Source organism: Borostomias antarcticus (assembly GCF_949987555.1).
Source record: "Borostomias antarcticus genome assembly, chromosome: 24".
NCBI classification, from domain to species: domain Eukaryota; kingdom Metazoa; phylum Chordata; class Actinopteri; order Stomiiformes; family Stomiidae; genus Borostomias; species Borostomias antarcticus.
The window spans coordinates 11,015,517-11,037,522 of NC_140257.1; the positions used below are offsets into that span (position 1 = coordinate 11,015,517).

General features: G+C 44.6%; 1 protein-coding gene across 1 annotated transcript; it reads left to right on the forward strand.

Annotated features, from left to right (window-relative positions):
- Positions 1-924: 924 nt before the first annotated feature.
- wnt9a (wingless-type MMTV integration site family, member 9A) lies at positions 925-21,422 on the forward strand (the record flags this gene model as incomplete). The annotated part of the gene is made up of 4 exons (XM_084458463.1): positions 925-1,127; positions 14,677-14,936; positions 15,067-15,329; positions 17,349-21,422. 4 exons carry the CDS (start codon positions 925-927, stop codon positions 17,844-17,846), a joined length of 1,224 nt encoding a protein of 407 aa, XP_084314589.1. The 3' UTR covers positions 17,847-21,422.
- Positions 21,423-22,006: the final 584 nt, after the last annotated feature.

The following is a 22,006-nucleotide window of genomic DNA, read 5'->3' on the forward strand; positions in this document are numbered from 1 at the left end:
GTGTTTAATATTGGGGATGAATAGACCTCATCATAGATCCTGGCAGCAGCACTTTCCTCGCTGTCTCCCCGGTATTCTACTGTAGGTTTGTGTAGCTATTGGCCATCATACAGTACCAAATCAATGCATTGAACATACAATATATTTATGAAGCACGCTTGCCAAAGAGTTCAAAACTCATTATATTTTGCTCAGTGATTAAACGTTTCATCTTCAGCTCCTACGAAATAGCCTAACAATAGGCTATTGCTGACAAACTAGTTCTCCATCATTCATCTCTAGGTAATTGTGCACTACTCATGAACCCTCTTAAGTGTTCTGTTACTCTAATGTAAGAATTAAGTAAACGCTAGACCCGGATTTCTTACTTTACCACAAACAATGCATAATGTCATGGTTACACAGGGGATGCTTAATGGGTTTTTCTATTCATATAGCTGATAAAACAAACTATTATTGCTGGACAAATTTCAGCTGACCTCATGTTTGCATGCAATGACTGCATGGCACATTTGGACGAGAGAGAGAGAGAGAGAGAGAGAGAAATGAGAGTCTAGTTCATAAATGTCAGGTGTTGCTGAATTCTCTTCCTCAACCTGAAAGGTCCTTTGCAACCCACATGTTTGATACTCCCAGAAAAGAAGCTCAACCACCTACTTTAATATTATCAATCAATGTAGGCGTGGCATCATAAATCATTTGGCAACAGTTGGCAGTGCAGATTAGCAAGTGACAACAAGCTACTCTTATGACTCACCTAGAACAAACTGTTTGTTTATGGAATAGTCTTCTCTCCCCCCCCTCTCTCTCTCTCTGTACTCTCTAGCTGCTCTCTCTCTCTCTCTCTCTCTCTCTCTCTCTCTCTCACTCTCTCTCTCTCTCTCTCTCTCTCTCTCTCTCTCTCTCTGCACTCTCTCTCCGCTAATGGGAGGAGCGCAGAATTCCTGTCTGTATAAGAAGTGCCGAACGTTCAACAAGGGATTTTACACAGCTACTCAGGAGAAACGAAATGATCTGCCTTGGAGCCGCAGCAAAATGCTGGATGGACACCTACTCCTGGGATGGTTATCGTTCACAGTTATAGTGTACCTTCTCAACTTGCCAGGACCAACCGCAGCTTATTTCGGGTAAGCACTGGATTCAATCACATAACTTACACATGGTCAATGCATTGTCAATGACTCAATCAAGCCACGAGATATCAACCGTTGTGGCAGCAACTGTCTATTTGATATACCGAATGTATTCATTTGTGCATAATAACCTATATTTAATTCAATAATAGGCTATAACTTTTAAGTTGCTGTGTGGCATAATTAGAATGGTCAGATATCCTACTAGCCTGTCACATGTTTCATAGTGTAGCCTAACATTGACAGTAGGTTACTATCAAGTTTTTGCATGAGCATTAGATAGCTTAGTCGTTTATTGAACGTCCGCATAAATGTAGTCCATCCAGCCTAATAGGTACTTAGCGCAGTGGTTTGACACAGCGGGTGGCAGTTAGCAGGTTGACAGGAGAAGAATCCGCCGCATAGAAGCAGCTGATTTGACGTGACCGCTAGAAGCCCTAACCCTAATAAAAGTCTTCGAGAATCATATTGAATGAGGGTCATGTTGACGAACACCTTATCTGTTTGCGGGCTTAAATGCCGTAGGAATATTCACTAATTGAAAAGACAAAGAATGGCAATATCCATTTATGTAAATTGAACAATTAAACTAAGTTAAACCAGTGATGGGTCTACTAGACATGTTTTAATGGCAGGGTGCGCGATTATTTTGTCGAAACACTTATCCGGTACAGTAAGTCAGCTCAGAAAACAGACATGGAGCTAAAGGTGAGTGTAGCTTGTCTCAACAGCTGGTAACAATAAAGTAACCGTAGCTCACTGAACTGGTGGCCGAAACGTCTGCTCAGCTTGCACAGAAAATTCCCTATCCAGCATAAACACGAGACAGGGAATTTTGGCGTAGGTTTCACGCTCCCAGTAAGTTTAAAAACAGTTTAAACACATGTGAAAGAATTTATCCAGAATTTACAGTTTCCCAATCATATGAGTAATATCATATCAACATCAGTAGTGTTTGATAGAGTGAACATTAGGGTATTTCAAAGGAAGTAAATCACCGGGAACGCCTTGGTTTTTAGGTGTAGTCATTATGACCTCCACCTCGGGATAGCAGCTTTTAGTTTTTCGACTGTCTCACTCAGTCCTAGAGGAATCTCCACCTTTCCTTGTTTTTAAACTAACTCATATGACTAAAATGGGTCATAAACCTGCCATTGGGTGCCTAAGACCATTCCAATAAATGGCATCAACAGTCCAGGTTTTAGCTTACTGAAGACATGTCCTTGTCTTTGGAATGCGACCACAGAGGACACCTGCCCAGTATGTGGTTTATATATCACTAATCTGTGCAAAAATTGCCATAGGATTTCTCAGTGGCACCTGCAGTTTTAGAGCCTAGACAAGAGATGGTCTGGTCTGACTACAATCAACCAATACTCCTGTGTGTTGAAAAATACAGCTTTTCTGACTCTGAGGCTCATTATACAGGCACATAGCCATAATCAATTAAGAAGCAGTGACTGATGACACCTGCTGCAGTTCCAGCAGAGTCCTGTGAGGGGATCTTGTGGGGCTGTGAGCTCCAGGAGTATTGGGTGATAAGGCCATTGTTAGCCTGTGAATCTGTGGGGGGACTCAGGGAGTGGCCCCCCCAGGACCTGTTTGGCATTATGAAGCTGTAAACGGCGTTGTGAGACCTCAGGGACCGTTACAACGGGTCGGCCTTCTCTCAGATCTCATATAAGGAAACCAATGAATTAGGAAATAACCAGGCAAAGCAACAAAGGGTGGACCAGCACTCATTGGAAAGCATTACACTATCTTGGCTTTCTGGATAATGATTGTGCTGTTTGTATTTGCCAGAGAATATTTGATAGGATGAGGAGCGTCTATTACAAGCCATAATGCTTCACCTCTCCGAAGATAATCTGTTCTGGAACATTGTATAGGGAAATTAATATCACACTACAAATCAGGTGAAAGTCTAGCATTGCAGATAAAATCCCAATATGAGGAGCCTATTTGGACTGATGGTACACTGTCTCCATTTGTTTTGCAGTTGTACTGTCAAACTCAATAGAAGCCATCTGTAAAAGTCACACGAGTATCAAGTAGCGCTCCCTCTCATCTTTAGAGCCATGGAGACAGCGTGGAGCATAGCCACACAGTAATATCGTCCTTGGCAGACACTACCTACTGCACCCACTTGCATGTATTAAGGTTGACGTGCCAAATTGGCACTCTCGTGGACTCTAATGGTAATGCATATTTACTTATTCAGTCAGTGAGCACTTGTTTTCAATTCCCCCAGTCAATCTGGTCTGTATCTGTGGTCTGTGAAGTGCAAAAGGGACATATGGTATTACCATACCCTTGCATTATTATTCCAGTGTCCTGTGGAGAGGAGAATATGAATGAGTGTCAGTGAATGATTTAGCCCCGGAGCCAAGGAACACGAGACAAACTGAAATGTCCCGGCCCCCAGGTGACATAGATACACGTACAAAACGCAGGCTCGCCCCCAAAAGCTGACTTCCCAAGACACCGGACACCGGTGACACTCCGCCACCACATAACGCAGCACGACACTGAGTGGAGTACATACTAACACAAACTTGTTCAAATAAATACATGCCATGCAAGAGGCATCCCTGGGCTTCCTGGGTACTGATTTACTCAAAATAGAGGGTCAATGTTGCATACCCAATTTCCAGAGTGCGGTGGAGCGGAAGTGTAACATAAACACAATCTCTGTTGCCCATAGTCTGGCGCAGAGAAGGGCGGGGTAGGATTCCTAGCGTAGTCAAGCGCCCGCTCAAATTGTCATCCTTCGCCACAAGAATGTTAGCACTCATTTACTTTCCCTCAGCCTGTTGTGGCAGGTGCTGGTCCTTGCGCAAATCCGCGTTCGTTTAGTCTCATCCTTTTGGAACAACGCATTCCCTTCGAGCGAGTATTTGTGTTGTGTTCGGTGACATCCATCAGAACTGTGGCCTTTCGGGGGTTCACCTTGTCAGGACACCGTGAATGACAGTGACATTCATCTAGATTCTGACTGTGGTACTCGAAAGGCCAGTGTTTTGACCTTGTAAACTGCTACATGCAAGCCCTAACACTGACTCAGACATTTGTTTGTTGTTTAGTTAATGCGCAGCATACAGTAGCCTATAGCCTATAGGAAACCTTCCCACAGTCCCACAGTGATGATTCACCAGTCATCTGGAGTAAAGCGTCTACGTGCCGTGCTTATGACAGCTTTGTTGTCCCCTGTCTACTATAGGATATTATGTCCTCTCTGATGATATAACCTATTTTCCCCTCAACGTCCTGTGGCAATATAGCAACCCTGTAACTCAGTAAATACCTAAAGATGAGGGACTTTCCACAGTTTTCGGCATAGAGTTTCAGTAGCCCCGTCTTCAAGGTGGCCCTCTCCTCTCTCCAGACGGACCCAGAGATGAAACGGAAGGTAGCCTTACTGCAGGGCCTCCGCATAAACATTTCCCCTGGCCCTTGACTCCTCCCCTCCCCTCATGTGCGTGCTGCTACCCCACTAGTGGTTTGTGGGGAGATGCAGGGTGATTACCACTCATTAGGAGCAGCAGAGGGGAGTGTGGACTGGCGTTGACTGGTAGACAGTGGTGGCGGGCGTCTCATTACTAAGGCCATACAGCCCTGATTAGCCCCGACGCGCTGGCTGGGCGGGGGACGCCGTGGGTAGAGGGGTTTCCCTACTTCAGAGGATATCCTGTGGCTGGAGCCACACCTCGAAGGGTATCACTTTACAGTGAGCCGAGAAGATAGGATTCTCTCAGCCCTGGTAGTGATCATGTACCCAGGTGAGATCACGCAGACCTGGCGGCTCAGATAGGAGACCATTATACACCTTTGTGAGGACAGCTTTGTTTTCTTTGTGTTTTCCGTCCTGATATATTTGGCTCTTGTTTTCAACAACAGGCTTGCGGGGCTGCGCTGTGGATGCACTCCTATCATATGGTGTGAAGAGCATGCTATACCTGCATGCTCCACAGGGGGGGGCAGTCTCATGTAGGGAGTTTGGGATGGTTCTCAATCAGCACTTTCTAGCCCCTTTGTGTAACTGTAGGAGAGTGGGAAATGAAATGTGAAAACAGCCAAATCTGAAGGCAGTGGACGGACGCTGTGTAAATAAAATTCTGAGGGAAAAAACAGTTCCACGTACGCCTAGTTGTGGTCAAAATGCATTTCAAGTCCAAAATTCCCTTGATCCGCTTAGATGACTTGATTTCTTTCAACTTGCTCCACACACAAGACCTTCCTTTCACTTCATAAAATTGTCCTCACGTAGCATGCTTTCAGACAGTGAACACTCACACCCAAATTACCAGTTACCAGTCATATTAGCAGGACTCTTACGTTTTTATAGTTAAATCATTTAGAGGTATTTGGATTTTGGTACACACCTTGGTTGTGATGGTTTTAGTGGTGTGTGTGTGTGTGCAGTGGCCTGGTACTGGATTCATACTGTGTAATGACATGGTTGTACTGTATATCTTGAAGATTACATGGTGTTATTGCATTTGGGAAGGTCTTTAAAAATGTGTTTGGCCCGCTCACATCCGAAGGGGTTGAGGTTCTGGTACCGTCAGCATGCCGAGGAGACCACAGTTAGGACGTATTGGCTTTTAAAAGGAGGGCGGCTCCTCTCCAGTCAGCTGTGCATTTCATGGGTGGATGGTCGGCAGATATGGAAAGGAACGAATCGCTGGTAAGAAGGTACACACACACACACATGATGTCCTTTGCAGATGGGATTGGGCGCACGGGTAATTTGCAAAACAGGAAAGCCAATATAGACTTATGATACTTTTAGTGGTCAGGGATTGATGAGATGATGTTAATTAGTGGGATTGCCATGTCGTATGTTTTCCGTCCTCGACCACAGCGCTGGTTTTCCTTCGCCTGGTCTGTGGGAATCCTGGAGAAATGGCACTTGTCTCAGGCCAAGATTAGCGGATTGGGAAATGGCTCTAGCATTCAGGCCCTCAGAAAGTCAGATCTGCGCCTCGGGTCTCCCTCTGGGGGTCATGGTAGGTCAGAGGTCAGATGTAGGGACGGTCTGTCGACAGAGTAGGGCAGCCCAGCCGGAGCCCAGGTTAGGGTTTATGTTAATTCTCAGCATATAGTATCATCGGACTCCTTGGTCCCATTGTCCCAATGCTATGGACTCCTGGAGTTTGCATGCATGTTTGACAGACACATACCATGACAAATAGTCATGATATCATAGTTGTTTACTAGTGATGCAGCAGCAGATAGTGGTCCATTTTTCTTCTTTTCAGATCAACGTAACACTACTGTGCGTCATAACAACGTCAAGACTCTTGTCTTTGGAGGATTACCTTGCTTAAACACATACCCACAGACACCCGACCTCACACGCACCCAGATGGCCTCCTTTGGTGGTGTGTGTGTGTGTGTGTGTGTGTGTATGAGAGAGAGAGAGAGAGAGAGAGAGTGACTACCACCACTACTGTACTCTTAGGTCCTGTATATGTTTCAACGCCTTATTCAGTACTCTGTTAGCATGCTGTGCTAAAACCTAAGTATTAGGTCTCTGGAAAGGTACCTCATAACCAAATAACACTCTATGTATAACATTTTTCATGGATGTTCAATACTAGGCCAAAAAGGGTGATTGAAGATTAAGCCTATCTGAAGTAATGGTCTATTGTTGAATGTAGAATGATGATGGTAATAATTTATTTACCCTCTGGGTGATAAAGAATCAGATGGAGATGACTATTTTTATAGTACCTGTTTAAAAGTCAACGAGAACCATATTAATCAATTGAATTCCAAATAACATTTATAAGGTGAGCCACATAACAATTGGTAATATTGTGTCTAAGAGTTACTGTACCTTTCTGTTACTCAGTGGGCAGCCACAGTAATGCAGTTCCATTCAACATTTGACCTCAAACTGCAAACAATATACCACCCTTTGTGGTGTTACAGCTCTGCTATTGAATTTCACTTCTGATGGCTGTTCAGCATTTCAATTTGAATTCCCAGAGAGCAAACCCCTGTAATCTCACAGTAGCAACTGTAAATAACCGTTAATAATAGGGCTAAAGTCAGCCACTTGCATTTGCAAATGCATGGTTGAAAACGGCTACTGTTATTTTGATAGTGGTTTGACATTACATGCTTGTCTTATGCACAGGAGAACATTATGCTCACCATAAAAGAAAATGAACAAATGTTATGTTATGAATCTATAATCTGTATCCCCACTATACTAATAACTATTTCCAAGAGTAATAGTAAAGTAATTAAGCTATACTTAAAATATTAGAGTGCCAGTTCTCTCTCTTACCAAATAATGCTGGTCTGATTCTCGTGTCACCGTGTGCGAATCGGCGACTTTGTGTGCCTGAACGTGTTTGGCGTGCCGGTGCGCTGGTACAGGGGAGCTCCGTGGTAGATCTGTGCCACGGCGTAGGCTAGAACAGGGGGAGTCATGCGGACACTGTTGCCCGCCCAATCTGTGCCAGTCACACAGTGACTACAACTGAGCCGCTGACCCGAGAGCCTTGAGTTCTCACATAGCAGTTAAACCTCTTACCATGCGCCGTGCTCCCATTCCCAAACCCAGGTTCTAGTAGTCCTATGGCTCAACTACAGCAGGCTACATTCAGCGCTGCATACTCAGACACAGACAACAGTTTAGCTAGGGTAATTTAACAGGTTGTGATGAGATAAAAATCAAATTTCTTCAGAATTTGTGTCATTTTAATACACTGGATTGAAAGCCAACATTTTGACTGTTTAAGTCATTCATAAAGCAGGCTTTGTTGTACAGTTACGTCAACGTCTGTGCAGATCATGTAAACAATGGCTCACACTAGTCAATCAGTTTGCGTGAGAATTCTGACATGTCGTACAGGAAACTGCCTGCAAATGACCAGAGGGGGACAGCGATGACATCATGGTCAGTCACATCCTGTCTCTGTCAGCTGTTGAAGATAGGGGACTTTCCTAGTGAACAGGACCGTGCAGTGTGTTTGCAGACCGTGTATCACGTCTTCACTATGTGGCGAGGTTCATTACTCTGATGATGACGACTTGCTGAAATTCTTACGATGCTTTTCATAGAGTTCTGTCATGTTTTACTGTACAGTGTCAGTCACAGCTTGTTAGAGGTAGTGGTCTCACTCAGTGCTTTCAACCATTGGCTAATCTTAGCATTGCCTCGCACATACAAACTTGTACTCTTTCCCCTATTTCTGGCTTAAATGACATGTGAAATGAACAGAGTCCCACCGCTGGTGAAAGAAGTCTGTATATTTCAGCGGGGCGTAGCGTGGGCCGTCTCATCCCCCCTCTCCATACACCCCTGTGAGCTCCTATGGAGGCCGGAGACTCCCTCCCACCACCAGAAAGCCATTCGAGACCAAACCATGGTTTCTCCAATTATTCAGCCCTCGAGTCAGCTCTAGTGCCTAGGCAACCATAGTCGCAGACGGGGGCCGGCGAAAGAATACCGCACTTGCATTCCTCCTACCTCTGGCAGGGCTCGGCCTGTGATAGACCAGATGAGAGTTGGGCAGGGTGGTCTGAAGTTCATCCAACATTTCTGGGGAGGACAATCCCCCCCCCCCCCCCTCTCCTGAAGGGAACATTTAGAGCGCACCATGAAGAGTGGAATGGAAGGAGAGGAGGGAGAAAGGGCGCACACACACGGGATTAGTGAAAGATCATGCTTTCATTTCTCCCCCCCCCCCTCCCCCCTTCGAAAACCCCCTCCTACTTTTCATCGTAAAAAAGTAGCCCACCAGTAGTGGGCTCGGTCATGCTTTGATGGCCTGAGGTGAGCGTGAGCGGTTTGTCTCTGCGACCAGGAGGTAAACTAGGAGTGGTTGTGTCTGCGGGGCTCTCTTGTGGGGGTCGTTGTTTGGGGTTAGCTACCTTTGTAGACAGCCTCGGTTTTGTCTGGGAACAGGCTTTGTTTTGAGCCAACAGCTGGAGGGAATGATTGGCATCGGTTTAGAGTAATTGGCCTGTGGGGGTAGGGGGAGTACTGCCCCGTGAGAGAGGGAGGAGGAGGAGGGGGGAGGTTGACCCCAGAGATACCAGACCACACAACCAGCAAGTTCAGACTGATTGGGAAACTGTAGTTTCTGTGCTTTCTGTTTCGGCATGGCTCAGTTAGATTGACTCTTACAGGTGTTGACTTTTGGTAATATTTGCAGCCAAGCAAATACACATGCACACACATGCACCCTTGCACCTACACCCTAATCAAGTGGACTGGAGATGACTACCGCAGTATGTTAATCGACAGTATTATTAATTGCTTTATGCATCTGTCAATACCACTGCATAACACTCAAAAGCAACCAAGTCTGAAACTGGCGCTGAATGTTAAAGAATGCAATGGGTGGTCATCCTGTGTTCATTCGGAGTTCAACAACAGCAAGAGGAAAAAATTCTGTATTTGCTGCAGTCCGAATCATCAGTTTGCTGCACTGGCGCTACCATATGTTCTCCATTAGTACTGTTACTATACAGAGCCTGAACTGAGCTGCCTTATGGACTTACTGTTGTTGTGGAGTATAGGAATGGAAGGCAACAATTCTACATGTGTTTGCAAGTATAATTCTACAATGAATGAGTAATTGCATGTTCACACAGCAAATCAATCAGGTGAAGCAATATAATCAGGATCGCTAGCATTAGCTTATCTATATTGCCCTGCGCCCAGCAGTCCTTAATCATTCATAAAGCCCAACGAAGAGCAACATCAACAGCCATAAAACACCAATACAGCACCTGGGGTCACTGTAGGGCCTTTGAAACAAAGACAGAGGGGGATGACGGCAAAGTTTAGAAAGAATAAATGATTTCCTCCAGGGACTGGCTATGAGACTCCACAGTCCGTAATGAACCATTTTCACTCCCCCTGTGCATTGGAAAATGTATATATAGTACATGTCATGGGCAATGGGAGGTGTTGACGGGTAGAGAGAAAGGACTAAACAAACTCCTGGGCTCCTCAGTGAAAGAGATTAGCCTGTTTGAAGCCCGGCGATGCCTGCGAGGAGTGTGTGAATGAGTGAGTGTGTGGAAAAAGCAAAGCTGAGCAAACAGCAGCAAGAATCCCACCTCACGTAGGATAATAGTGAACTTTAGTGTGTCTCTGTTGGTGTTATGTTCCATGTGTGTTGCTGTGCCAACACCTCAAACAAAAACAGCCTCAGAAATGGTTCATGGTATGAAAACAGAAGTCTACATGCTCTTACATTCTAATATGAAACCTAGCAATAAGTTCCCTATACACTGAACCATACTCCCTCTAGTTCATACTCTATACCTTTCATGGTAAACAAGTACATATTGTATTTGATCATGGCTCACCAGGGCCACTAAAACTGAGGCACAGTAGTTTGGCTACACATTATATATATATATATATATATATATATATATATATATATATATATATATATATATATATATATATATACAGTATATATATGGCCATCCAAAATGGGGGAGGCAGAGTAATAGTAATGACTGCAAAACCAAAGACCTGAAGTCCAGCTGCTGCAGGGCCATGTGTTACGGTCACATTTCTACTCCCATCCAGTGCTCTGTTCCGTCTCTGAGTGAGTTGAATGAGTTCGCTCTCCAGCACACGGCAGTCTCCCTCTTTGCAGAGAGACAGAGAGAGGGAGAGAAAGAGAGAAAGGGACAGAAAAGAGAGAGAGAAAAAGAGAGATAGTGACGGAGAGAAAGTAAGAGCGAGAGTGCACAGTATGTTTGAGTATTGAACACAGTATTGAACATTAACACGTCACTGACAGCACGTGACAGCGCGCCCTAAAGTCGCCGCGCCCTCTTGAGTGGATTGCGCCCTTGCGGGCGGTAGGGACTTGTTGGCATGACAGGGCGTTAGGGCACAATCCGCATTAGAGCACTGTATTGAATGATATGACGATGGTTACCTGGTCATCAGTGACCTGGTTAGTCTACATAGATACTTGGTCTAAATCATCAGCTAACTTATGATTCATGAGACTACTTATGCATGTTCAAGATCAGTTTTAAGAGCTATACCCAAAGCGGATGATTTCCTCTATATTTTTACGACCTCATAGCCTCCCTCAGCTTCTATGGGCATAGGAAACCCATTACAAACAGGGAAAAAGGAATTAAAGCACATCTGTGAGAGCATTTGACTGATGGCCGGCGTGCCACTGAGTGTAAATGTGCACACAAGTGAGCCTTGGTGAAACGTCTCCTCCCAGAGCGGTTCTCCACTCTGAGCATCTCTCCTGTCTGGGCCTTTTCTTGGTAACCCGCTTAAAATATCCCTTTGTGTGGGAGACACAGAGGCAGCGTCTGAAAGATGAATGTTGCCTGGCCTCCATCCAGACCTGGAGAGAGAGAGAGAGAGAGGGAGATATACAACCTACAATATACGCTCCAATTAAACCCAAAGGTGGCAAATGTCTCAGACAGGCAGACATCCCGAAACGCGAGATAGATAGTCACGAAGACAGACGCTATTCAGGAATGGCTTTTTATTGGGCCTTTTGTTTTGGGTAGTACCAAGAGGTAGAGATCCGGGCCCTAATACCTGTCACTGGGGCTTTGAGAAAACTTTGTTGTCGCTTTTAAGTGTCATTACCACGGGTTAATAATGACATGCCCATCTACAGACGCCCATCTGCAGATGTCAGTGAGTGTTTATGGTAAGCTTTTTGAGGATGTACAGTACCGTATTATATTATAGGGTTTGAATGAAGGCTCGGTGTTGGTCCATCATGGTCTCACCCATTGACAGTCCCAATGGAATCATGCAGACAATCCACGTGGTGCCGTCATTGAAATGTTGGACCCTTGCCTTCTGCAGAAACATTGCCGAAATGCTGTCAATCACACTACTTGATTTAATGCCAGGTAAGCTGATACCGAAATGTCTTGTTTTGGCTTCGTTTACTGTCCCGCACCTGCAGTGTTATCATAGCACACAGTATGAGAGTGAAAGTATTATCTGCAATGAAAACATAATGTACTGTACACAGCACAGGTATATTAGCTGTTAGATGGGTGATTGTGCACAGTCTACGTGTCATGTATTGTATGTTTAAACCTTAACTTACCTTGTACGTACCAGCTCCCTCAAGCCTTAGGAGATCCATTTTCCTCAAGCCACAGCTTGCCAGCTTTCCATTTGAAAATTCATAGTTGTCAGGCAAGTTGGGAAAGGCAAACATGTTTGAAAGAAAAAAAGAAGCCATTTGACCTGATCTGAAGACAAATTCTTAACACTGCCCTTTAGCCCACTAGACGGTTGAGATGTGCCTCACAGCTCCATTGCTTGTATGGAGAATGCAATGAAAGCATAGCTACATGTCATTTCACAGACAATGATATATGTACTTACTGTATATACCGCTTTTATCCAAAGCGCTTTACAATGGCCTCTCTTTCACCCATTTACACACCAATGGCGGCAGCTGCCATGAAAGGTGCTAGCCTGCTTATTGGGAGCAATTTGGGGTTCAGTGTCTTGCTCAAGGACGCTTCGACATGTGGACTGGAGGAGCTGGGATTCGAACCGCCGACCCTACGATCGTTGAGCGACCTATCCCGCTCTACCTCCTGAGCCACAGCCGCCCCCAATCAGCATACCAGTATTAGTATTTGTGGCCATGTGGCCTATGTTAGCTGTAGGTTTATTTTTCAGGTTTGAAGACTCTGGGGGAAACACTTCACCATCATCAGTCATTGGAATTTTTGAAAGATGCCTGTGTTATGTGACCACTGTGACCTTTATGTCAATGCTGTTAGGCTATGAATGGTGACGAATGCCCCTCGAATGACAAATGAAGCCATAAGTGACAATGTAGCACCATTGACTAGAGGAGTGGAGTTGAAGTGAACAACTGTTCTGGGGCAGTGGCTAGCTCAATCATGGTCCCTTACAAGTCACTGGCTGTTACAGTTATGAACAGAACCCCCCCCCCCCCCCCAAACACACACAGTGGCTCATTTGCAGTGGTTACACATTAGATGGGTGGCATGTCCTACTACAGTACATGCATTTCCATGAGGTGTTAATCTGCATGGGTTTCTTTTTGTCCATGTTAGGAAAGGTTTTGTCTGTATCCATCAGAGCTACAGAATTTCACCCAAATCTGACTTGAGCACACGAACCAGGCTGCCGCTCAATTGTTTGTATAATTTTCACATGGGAACTGAAGTTTCTATCAGAGAAATGCTGCAGCCTGTGCCTGTGTTTTGATGCCAGAGGCCAGGGACAGGTCACATTAAGGCACAAGGTCGTAAAGTTGAGAAGTGAGGAAACAAAACTTCTTGATTAAATGTTCTGTTTGTCTGTTTGTTGTCAGGACAACCCAGTCATAGAAATGTGATTGTATAGCAGGTGTCAATATTAGTGGACAAAAGTGACATTTAAAGGCATCAAATGTTTCCATAATAGCATGTGTCTGTAGAATTGAGTGTTTGCGAGTTCTGTAAATCCATTTATTCTTCAGTTTCACTTTTAACGGTGTAAAAGAGGCCCAGAAATTACACATAATGAACAACTACCCTGCCAATCCTGTCAGTTGGTGTGACCAAAATGGTCGCAGGCTGACAGTCATGTCCCCTGTGTGTGTTTGCGAAAGTAATGCTCTGCTTTTCCCATCGCAACCTCAGAACGCTGGTCATTGGTTTTGCCAGCTATGTGGCAGACCCCGCTTGAATGTTTTATATATGCTTCCTTTAAATAAACTGACGAAAGGAGTGCAACCCCACCACATGTTCTCTATACCATGTTTAGAACTGAAGCTTAGGGTCATTATATTTCAAATGAATTGCAGCTTTAAGGTCTTGAGTACTAGACGTTTGTATGGGGATTCTATAATGAGAGTGTAAATCATGCTGTATGATCATGTTTAAATCCATACAACGCTGCCATGAGTGACAGCCCTCCACGGGAGATGATATAAATATTAAATCAAATCCCGGCTGGCTACTGTTCAGCATGCCTGTGGTATGACTGTCACATTTTCTATGGGTCCATTGTTTTTAAATCTGTCCCCATACTGCGAATTTCATACCCTCAAACTATAGGATTGAATGCAGCGTCTAGCTAGCAAGGCAGTGACATGCCTTGGTGACAGCAAACAGAGACCAACCAGCGCGGGGAATAATGAACAGATCATTCCTTCATCTGCAGAGAATGTGCTGTATACACAGACGCGCCTATGGGGGAGGTTGATCTCAATCTCTCCGGCAAAATGTTGAATTCCCTTGAACATTAACCACTGAACGAGCTTTTGACCTTCCTAGGTGGCAGCTGAATTCACTTGAACATTAACCACGTTTAAGACTGCATATAGAGTATATGCTCCAATTAAACCCAAGGTGCCAAATGCATAGGATTATTATATCTGGGTTTTCTTCAATAAGGTCTACTTTCATTGGGTTGTTTCCCCTAGTTGACCCCCTCCCCCTGCCACATACCCAACCCCACACATACTAAATGCACTGTCTGACTTCTCTTATCTCTTATCTCATATCTCCTACCCCCCCCCCCCCCCCCCAGACTGACAGGTAATGAACCCCTGTCCATCCTGCCTCTGAGCACCCACCCAGAGGAGAACCTGGGCAGGGCCCACTACAAGCTGTGCGACCGGCTCAAGCTGGAGAAAAAGCAGCGCAGGATGTGCCGACGAGACCCGGGAGTGGCCGAGACCCTCATGGAGGCCATCAGCATGAGTGCCATGGAGTGTCAGTACCAGTTCCGCTTCGAGAGGTGGAACTGCACCTTGGAGGGGCGCCATCGAGCCAACATCCTGAAACGAGGTAGGGAAGAGAGAGATCTTTCACGGTGATCGCCTCACACCGAAAAGATGGTGAGCGGCTGTTCCCTTGGAACCCCCCCCCCACACACACACACTGCCCTTACCGAGTCGGTTCCTCTCCCTCCCTCCAGGTTTTAAGGAGACAGCCTTCCTGTACGCTGTCTCTTCGGCGGGGCTGACCCACGCCATGGCCAAGGCCTGCAGCGCCGGGCGGATGGAGCGCTGCACCTGCGACGAGGCCCCCGACCTGGAGAACCGCAAGGCCTGGCAGTGGGGCGGCTGCGGCGACAACCTCAAGTACAGCAACAAGTTCGTCAAGGACTTCCTGGGCAAGCGCTCCAACAAGGACCTGCGCGCGCGTGTGGACATGCACAACACCAACGTGGGCATGAAGGTGGGGGGGGCGCTTGTGTGCAGCACTCGTCACATCGTGTTATGTTCTTATGATGGTGTTTGTGACATAGCTGGTAGTGTGTGAGGATATCTGGGACCTCAAGGAGAGATGCTGCTTACAGCTCATGCATGTTATCATCCCTTGAAGTTCTCCCCCATAATTTGGTGAATTCTGGGTTGAATATTAAGAATTCCAACCAACGCAACCCGCAGTATGCAGGTTTGATAGTCAACCTCAGTCCAACACAGAGCCAAATGAACATAGAGGCTGTTAAAATGACCAAAGAGGAATTTAATGAGACCACAAGAGAATAACAATGAGTTTTATGGTGCATTCCAGCAGTCCTTGAGAATTGTTTACCACATGCTGTGGTTCTTAAACAAAATATGATAGATTTCTAAGCATCAGCTTAACGGTAAGATAAAAGCCCATTCTAAATCTCTTAAATTGACTGCTAAATTCAGTAAAAATCTAAATGGCTTGTTAATCAACACTTGGTTTTCCCTCTCAAATTAAAGAGATAATTGCTTTCGTTTGTGCCTTGGCAAGCTACAGCAATTGTTTGTGGTGAGGGAGCAAAGGATTTTTAAATCTTGGAAGTGATTTTAATAGTAAAACAAAAAGAAGCGAGACTGGTCTTAAACTGTCAAAGCCAAAGCAAACTCAAGGCCTGGCATCCGCTGGCTTTAATCCGATTTTCTCATATTGTAGCCATTTTCATTTTTAGTGTGAATATAAATTATAGTAGAGGCACACTTCCCAAATGTTAGCAGACACAAACATTTCCCCTAAGGCCATTGTGTGCTCTTTCTTTCCTGCTTAGTTCTCCGAATGCATTTTCGAAGGATATTTCATTTGTGATAAAAGATTTACAGCTCAACATTTGTAGAGTATTTGCACATGTAGTGAGGTGTACCACTTTTGGGGTGAAGGCCCATATGGAGCACAAATCTTGGAATGTGCTAGCCTCTGCATCTCCCCAACATTTTAAAGCTGACATTTCACATTTTCTTGAACTGCAAGTGTGCCGAATATGGACTTCTTATCCACCAATCTGTTTCACAGTGTGAGAAAAGAACGTAGTCTCTCTCTGGAGAATAAGTGCTATGGATTTTCACACAACGTTTAACATTGTGGTTGATTCTAAGCCATACACATTCCAGTCACAGAGAGTTCAAGCAATGTCAAAACATGTACCATTAACCAGTGTGTGGTTCTTGTGCTTTCCACGAGTCCAGCACGGTGCCTATACTTTTTTATGATTCATTTTCCTTTTGATTCGAAATGTATTCTCTATCAACAACTGTGCTATGAAGTCGGTGTGCTGAAGAGATCGACCTTGGGTTTCTCTTCTAAGTTGCACATACAGAACAGCCGACGTGCAGGGGCCAGTGTGGTATCCTGTCTGCCTCTTTCCCAGGGCCACCTCAATGGATCTTTTATTCAAAAGGGTGCTCCTCAGCAATGTACCCCACTTACTTATCGTAATAACCATGATTGACTTTAATCAAACTCCATTATCTGTGGTTATAATAACAGTATCAATCACCACTTTCCACCCACAAAGGTCTTCCCAGAATGCACCACCTTTTTTAATAAGACATGTACACAATGATACAATGTTGTAGTTAAATACGATGTTGTGACAGTTTGCCCTCAAAAAGAAGAGTCTCTTTTACTCTGGGGTCTGATTATCAAGAAATAGAGACCAATGAGTTCAACATAATTATGCACTATATTTCGGCGGATTTGAAGTTGTGATTATGAATCAGTATATGCGTCACATCTAAAGAAGAACCTATGATTAGAAGAACCAGTCATAGTAAAAAGCCCTGTGTCATTCACAGGTCATGTTTGGGTAATTCGGTTTCTCTTTGAAACACTACTTACCCAACAAAGGTTATGAGATAGTTCATTGCTGAGTGGGTCAAAGTTGATATGAGCTTCTAGCAGCTAAACAAAGGCTTTTCTTCAATGTCCCAACCCGACCGTGTGCTTGTCTCTCTCTCTGGCGACCAGGTGATCAAGGCCGGGGTGGAGACCACTTGCAAGTGCCACGGGGTCTCGGGCTCCTGCACCGTCCAGACCTGCTGGAGGCAGCTCTCTCCCTTCCATGAGATCGGAAAGCAGCTGAAACAGCGCTACGAGACCTCCCTGAAGGTGGGCAGCTCCACCAACGAGGCCACCGGGGAGGGGGACATCGCCCCCGGGCGCACCCCGCAGCAGCAGCAGCAGCCTCAGCCCCTGCCGGGCCCTGGCGACCAGATCCCCCGCACCATGGAGCTCCTCCACATCGAAGACTCGCCCAGCTTCTGCCGGCCCAGTAAGTACTCGCCGGGCACCTCGGCCCGCAAGTGCTACAAGGACAAGAACTGCGACGCCATCTGCTGCGGGCGAGGTCACAACACCCAGAGCCGGGTGGTCACCAGGCCCTGCCAGTGCCAGGTGCGCTGGTGCTGCTACGTCGAGTGCAAGCAGTGCACGCAACGAGAAGAGGTCTACACCTGCAAGGGGTAGCGCCCGGACGCCGTCACGATCGACCCCCTTAGGCCCCTGACCCTGCGAGCTGGTGGTGGAGGTGGAGGTGGTGATGGACGGACGGGCGGTGGACGCGAGGGGTCGTGTTTGTTCTCAGACGGGGCCTGGTTTCTACATCCTGGCGACCGTCGGAGGAGAACAGGCTGACGGAGGAGCAAGAAGCACTTTGAGGGATTTCTGTGGGCTGGCGTCTGACGTCCCGCGGCCCCTAGTCCTTGGGGGTTGCTGGAGAGATTGCGGTTGTCAGACAACAGGGTCAACATCTCATGCTTTTGGTGGCTGAGTTGCTTTGGAGAGAGAGTATATCTCCTCCGTTCAATATTCAGTCAGATCTGTTGGTGAGAAAACGCAGGGCTTTGGCAGCTGTCTCCAGTGAGCGCGCTGTTAATGAGGATCCAATACAAAGCAAATGACTGTTTTTTGGGCCTTGCCCAAAGTAGAAATGTGTGTGTGTTGGCAGAGCTAAGGGGCGCAAGGGGGGTCGAATGACAACTTCTATGGCAATCATGACTCAATACTTGGAAACTGTTAAAAAGACAAAAGACAGGGTGTAAGATTTAATCTACACGCACATATTTGCAGTACACTCACACACAAATGTGTGTATGCATATATATGTAAATAGATTCAATTGTATTATAATGATATTATACAAGCCACTTATATGAATATGTTAAGACAAACCACTAACCACACAAATGTTTTGTTGTTTGTGTGTTCTCGCTCTTTATGCTTTTTAATTCATTTTGACAAGGCCCTTTGGAAAGCAGCACATTTGTGTCCTCTGTCTCGCTTTGGATAATTTATGGACCCTTTGGGGAAACTCCTTCACAGGGAGAGAACACATGTTCACTTTTTTCTTTTTCTTCTTTTGTCTTTTTTTTACACTTTAGTGAAACTGTTGGTGAATGCATGTACAGAAATCTTTGCCAAAAGTGATCTTTGCCAGTCAATTTAGGCTATTCTTGGCCTTGAGCGAACAATGTTCAGGGAATAATTGAAACCACTATACTCATTTGGACTAAAGAGAGAGTGATAAAAGAAAGACAATATGTATGAAATCTGTAGTTTAGAGGCAAGAATGGCCTTGTGTTTAGTCTGATACACCCACCATGACAGCAGGTGGCCAGCTGACCCGCCGAGAGTCCATCTTCCAAAGTTGCTGACTTGATGCAGAACCCCTATTAGCTAACGCAGATGCAGCATGGTGTAATTTGCATTCAAAGAATTTTGGTTCTTATTGTTGTCTTGCTTTCGTCCAGCTTCTTGGTGCCTGTCTAATAGGAAACCTCAAATCTTACAATCAATGCTATAAAGTCGCAAAATAAACTGGGTGTGTGTTTGTGTGTGGGGGTGGGGGGGTTGAAGAAATGTAGCCCCCCAACCATCACATATCCTGCCTCTATGTCTTTACATCCACAATTTGACTGAGCCACATGCAGAATGTACACTTGCACCACACCGGTATTATTGTTGGGTTGGTCAGGTTGAACAGCATGGCACAAATGAGACTGAAATCCAACTTGACATGTCTGTAAAACTGTTGAAATGCCTGGTGACAGGGCGTACCCAGCCATGCCAAATCCCCAGCATCATGCCAACTAGGAACCACAGATACCATCTGAGAAATGTCGTGTGTGAGTGCGTTTGGCATTGCAGGCACCTAGCAAATGATTTCCTAGCATGACCACCATGTTAAGATTTTTTTTAGATATACAACCTTGTTTTGCCTTGTTTGAGATGGGTGTGAATTAACTACTGAGTGAGGACCCGACATTGTATAGCCCCATTCACGCACTGAAGCCCAGAAGCCCTTTAAAAGCCCTTTAAGTTCCTTTAAAGTATTTAAAGACCTGTATTTATGAATATATACAGTGCAGAATTTTTTCTTTTTTGTGTGTAAATAGCAAAGGTTTATTCTCCTGTGGTATAGAGACAAGAGTGAGGCACATGGTTAAATCTCACAGGCAATTTAAAAGGAAATTGGTAGCAATAAGGAGGTTGGACCAAGACATTTAATGCTGGGAAGTCTAGTGGTAGGATATTGTTGACGCATCGGCTAAGACTAACCATGACTATGGGGTAATTGCTGCTGTAAACTTGTGATTGTAAGAGGTTGTAATCATCAGTAAGTGAAAGTCGAGTGCCAACATCAGTAGATAGCATGCCAGCTTCCCTCAAAGACGGCCCTGACCACAACTATGTTAGACAGACATCTTTGCCCGTGTTTTTAAAGGTGACGCGCAAAGAGCTTCAGTCGGATCCGAACAACTATTATTGATACAGGGAAAGACCTGTTTTGGGGAAGGGAGCCAGATGGAGGTTGATCATCCTGTGCAGCTGAATTCCAAACATTTTGAAATGAGGAGGCATGCCAAATGGTCAAAAAGAATGGTCAAAAACATATACATAGAACTTTGCACGCTACATGGAAACCATAATGGCTATGCTGAGAGCCGGAGCTTAAATGCCTGTCTCCCACAGATTTTTGGTGTGTGTATCCTACACACACTCCTCTACCCAAGACAGTGGTTCTCTTTAGTGGTAATTTATTGAATGGATACGAAATGATAAACAGTCATGAGAGGCATGCATCATGCATGTTGTGTATTTTGTACGTTTTTATGTTGTACATACACACTATATTTTTAAGACAAAGGACAGCATGATACAACAGTTGGTTTAAAAATGTCATTGTATTAGTCCTCCATATTATATTTTTGAACCATTAGCTCTGCACTGTTCAGCTGTCAGTGGATCATGTATAAAAAAATCTATTTTGTAGGAAAAATGAAAATAAAAGAAAGATAAATTATTTTTAAATATATTATGAGCATGTGTTCAATGTAAATAACGTCAAGTCAAAACTGATTTTATATCCTGTATTTTTTACTTGGTTCTTTAGGCTTATATGGGTGATTGCTTCTTTGGGGTGGAGGTAACAAGAGGCATTGTACAGTATACTTTAAAGTCAGCATATTTGTTCTTATATGTGTCTCTAACATTTGCAGTCATTTTTAAGCACAAAGCAAATCCTACCAAATCTGCTCTAGTTTATAGCCTACTGTATTTGACACAAGATGCATTTCTGAAGGTATTTAAAGTGATTCATAGCCAGTTGAATATACAATTTGACACTGTACAGTACTGTGCAAATAGCTTGTAGCATCCCAAATGATTTGGAGCACGATCCATTGGTCTATGACGATGGGGAGAAATAACATTGTGCCATTTACAGTACATGGCTAAACCTATATATTCAGATATGTGATATTGGTGTGAATTCATTGAAGCTCTGGTCTTTTCTGCCAGTCCTTGATATTATCCCAACAAATGAAATTGTGAGGGTTATGTTTGACATGTTGATTTGTCCAAGGATTTGTGTTGTGCTTGTAAATAAAAACAACAAACATGTATTGCCCTTTGTGATGATACTATACCAACAAAGCTTTGTCTATGTTCACTTATTCATGTCTTATGGGAACCCTAAATTATTTTCCTCTACCTCATGTGTATAGCTTGTAGGTATAAACAGATCACAAATGACTGGTAAGAATGTATTTAAGTTATTTAACATCTTTGTATAACAAAGGCAAGAAAATCTGAAATAATAAATGAATTTTTAAATTACTTAACGTGTCTCCTATTAATCTCATGCTTTCTGATATACCCATGGCATGCCACATGTTTATATGAGCTAGGGTCATGCAGAGAAATGCTTAGACCTTACAACAAGGGATAATACCACATGGCGTCTGATGAAAGCACCCAGTAACATCTCGCTACTAACCTGGCAAGACTGACACTGTCCATTCAATCCGTTCTGTGAAACCAAGCTCACACATCATGTTTGCCTAAGTACTACAAAATCCCACTGGTGAATAGCAGCCGCCAGTGACAATAGCTTTCTTGGAGATGTGGTGGTGAGGGGTTAGTGTTGGGGTTCATGGAGCTACATAGAAGGAAAGGTATGCACTCCTGTCATCAAATTAAAGACTAGTGTCACTGTTGGACAATGCATCTTCCATTGGAATATCCCCAGCCATGGCTGGTCATGTCTACAATGCGATGAGATATCTAACGTTGAGATAAGTGTTTATGAGAATCTGATCCCATTGGAGCATCCCACTCATGACAGA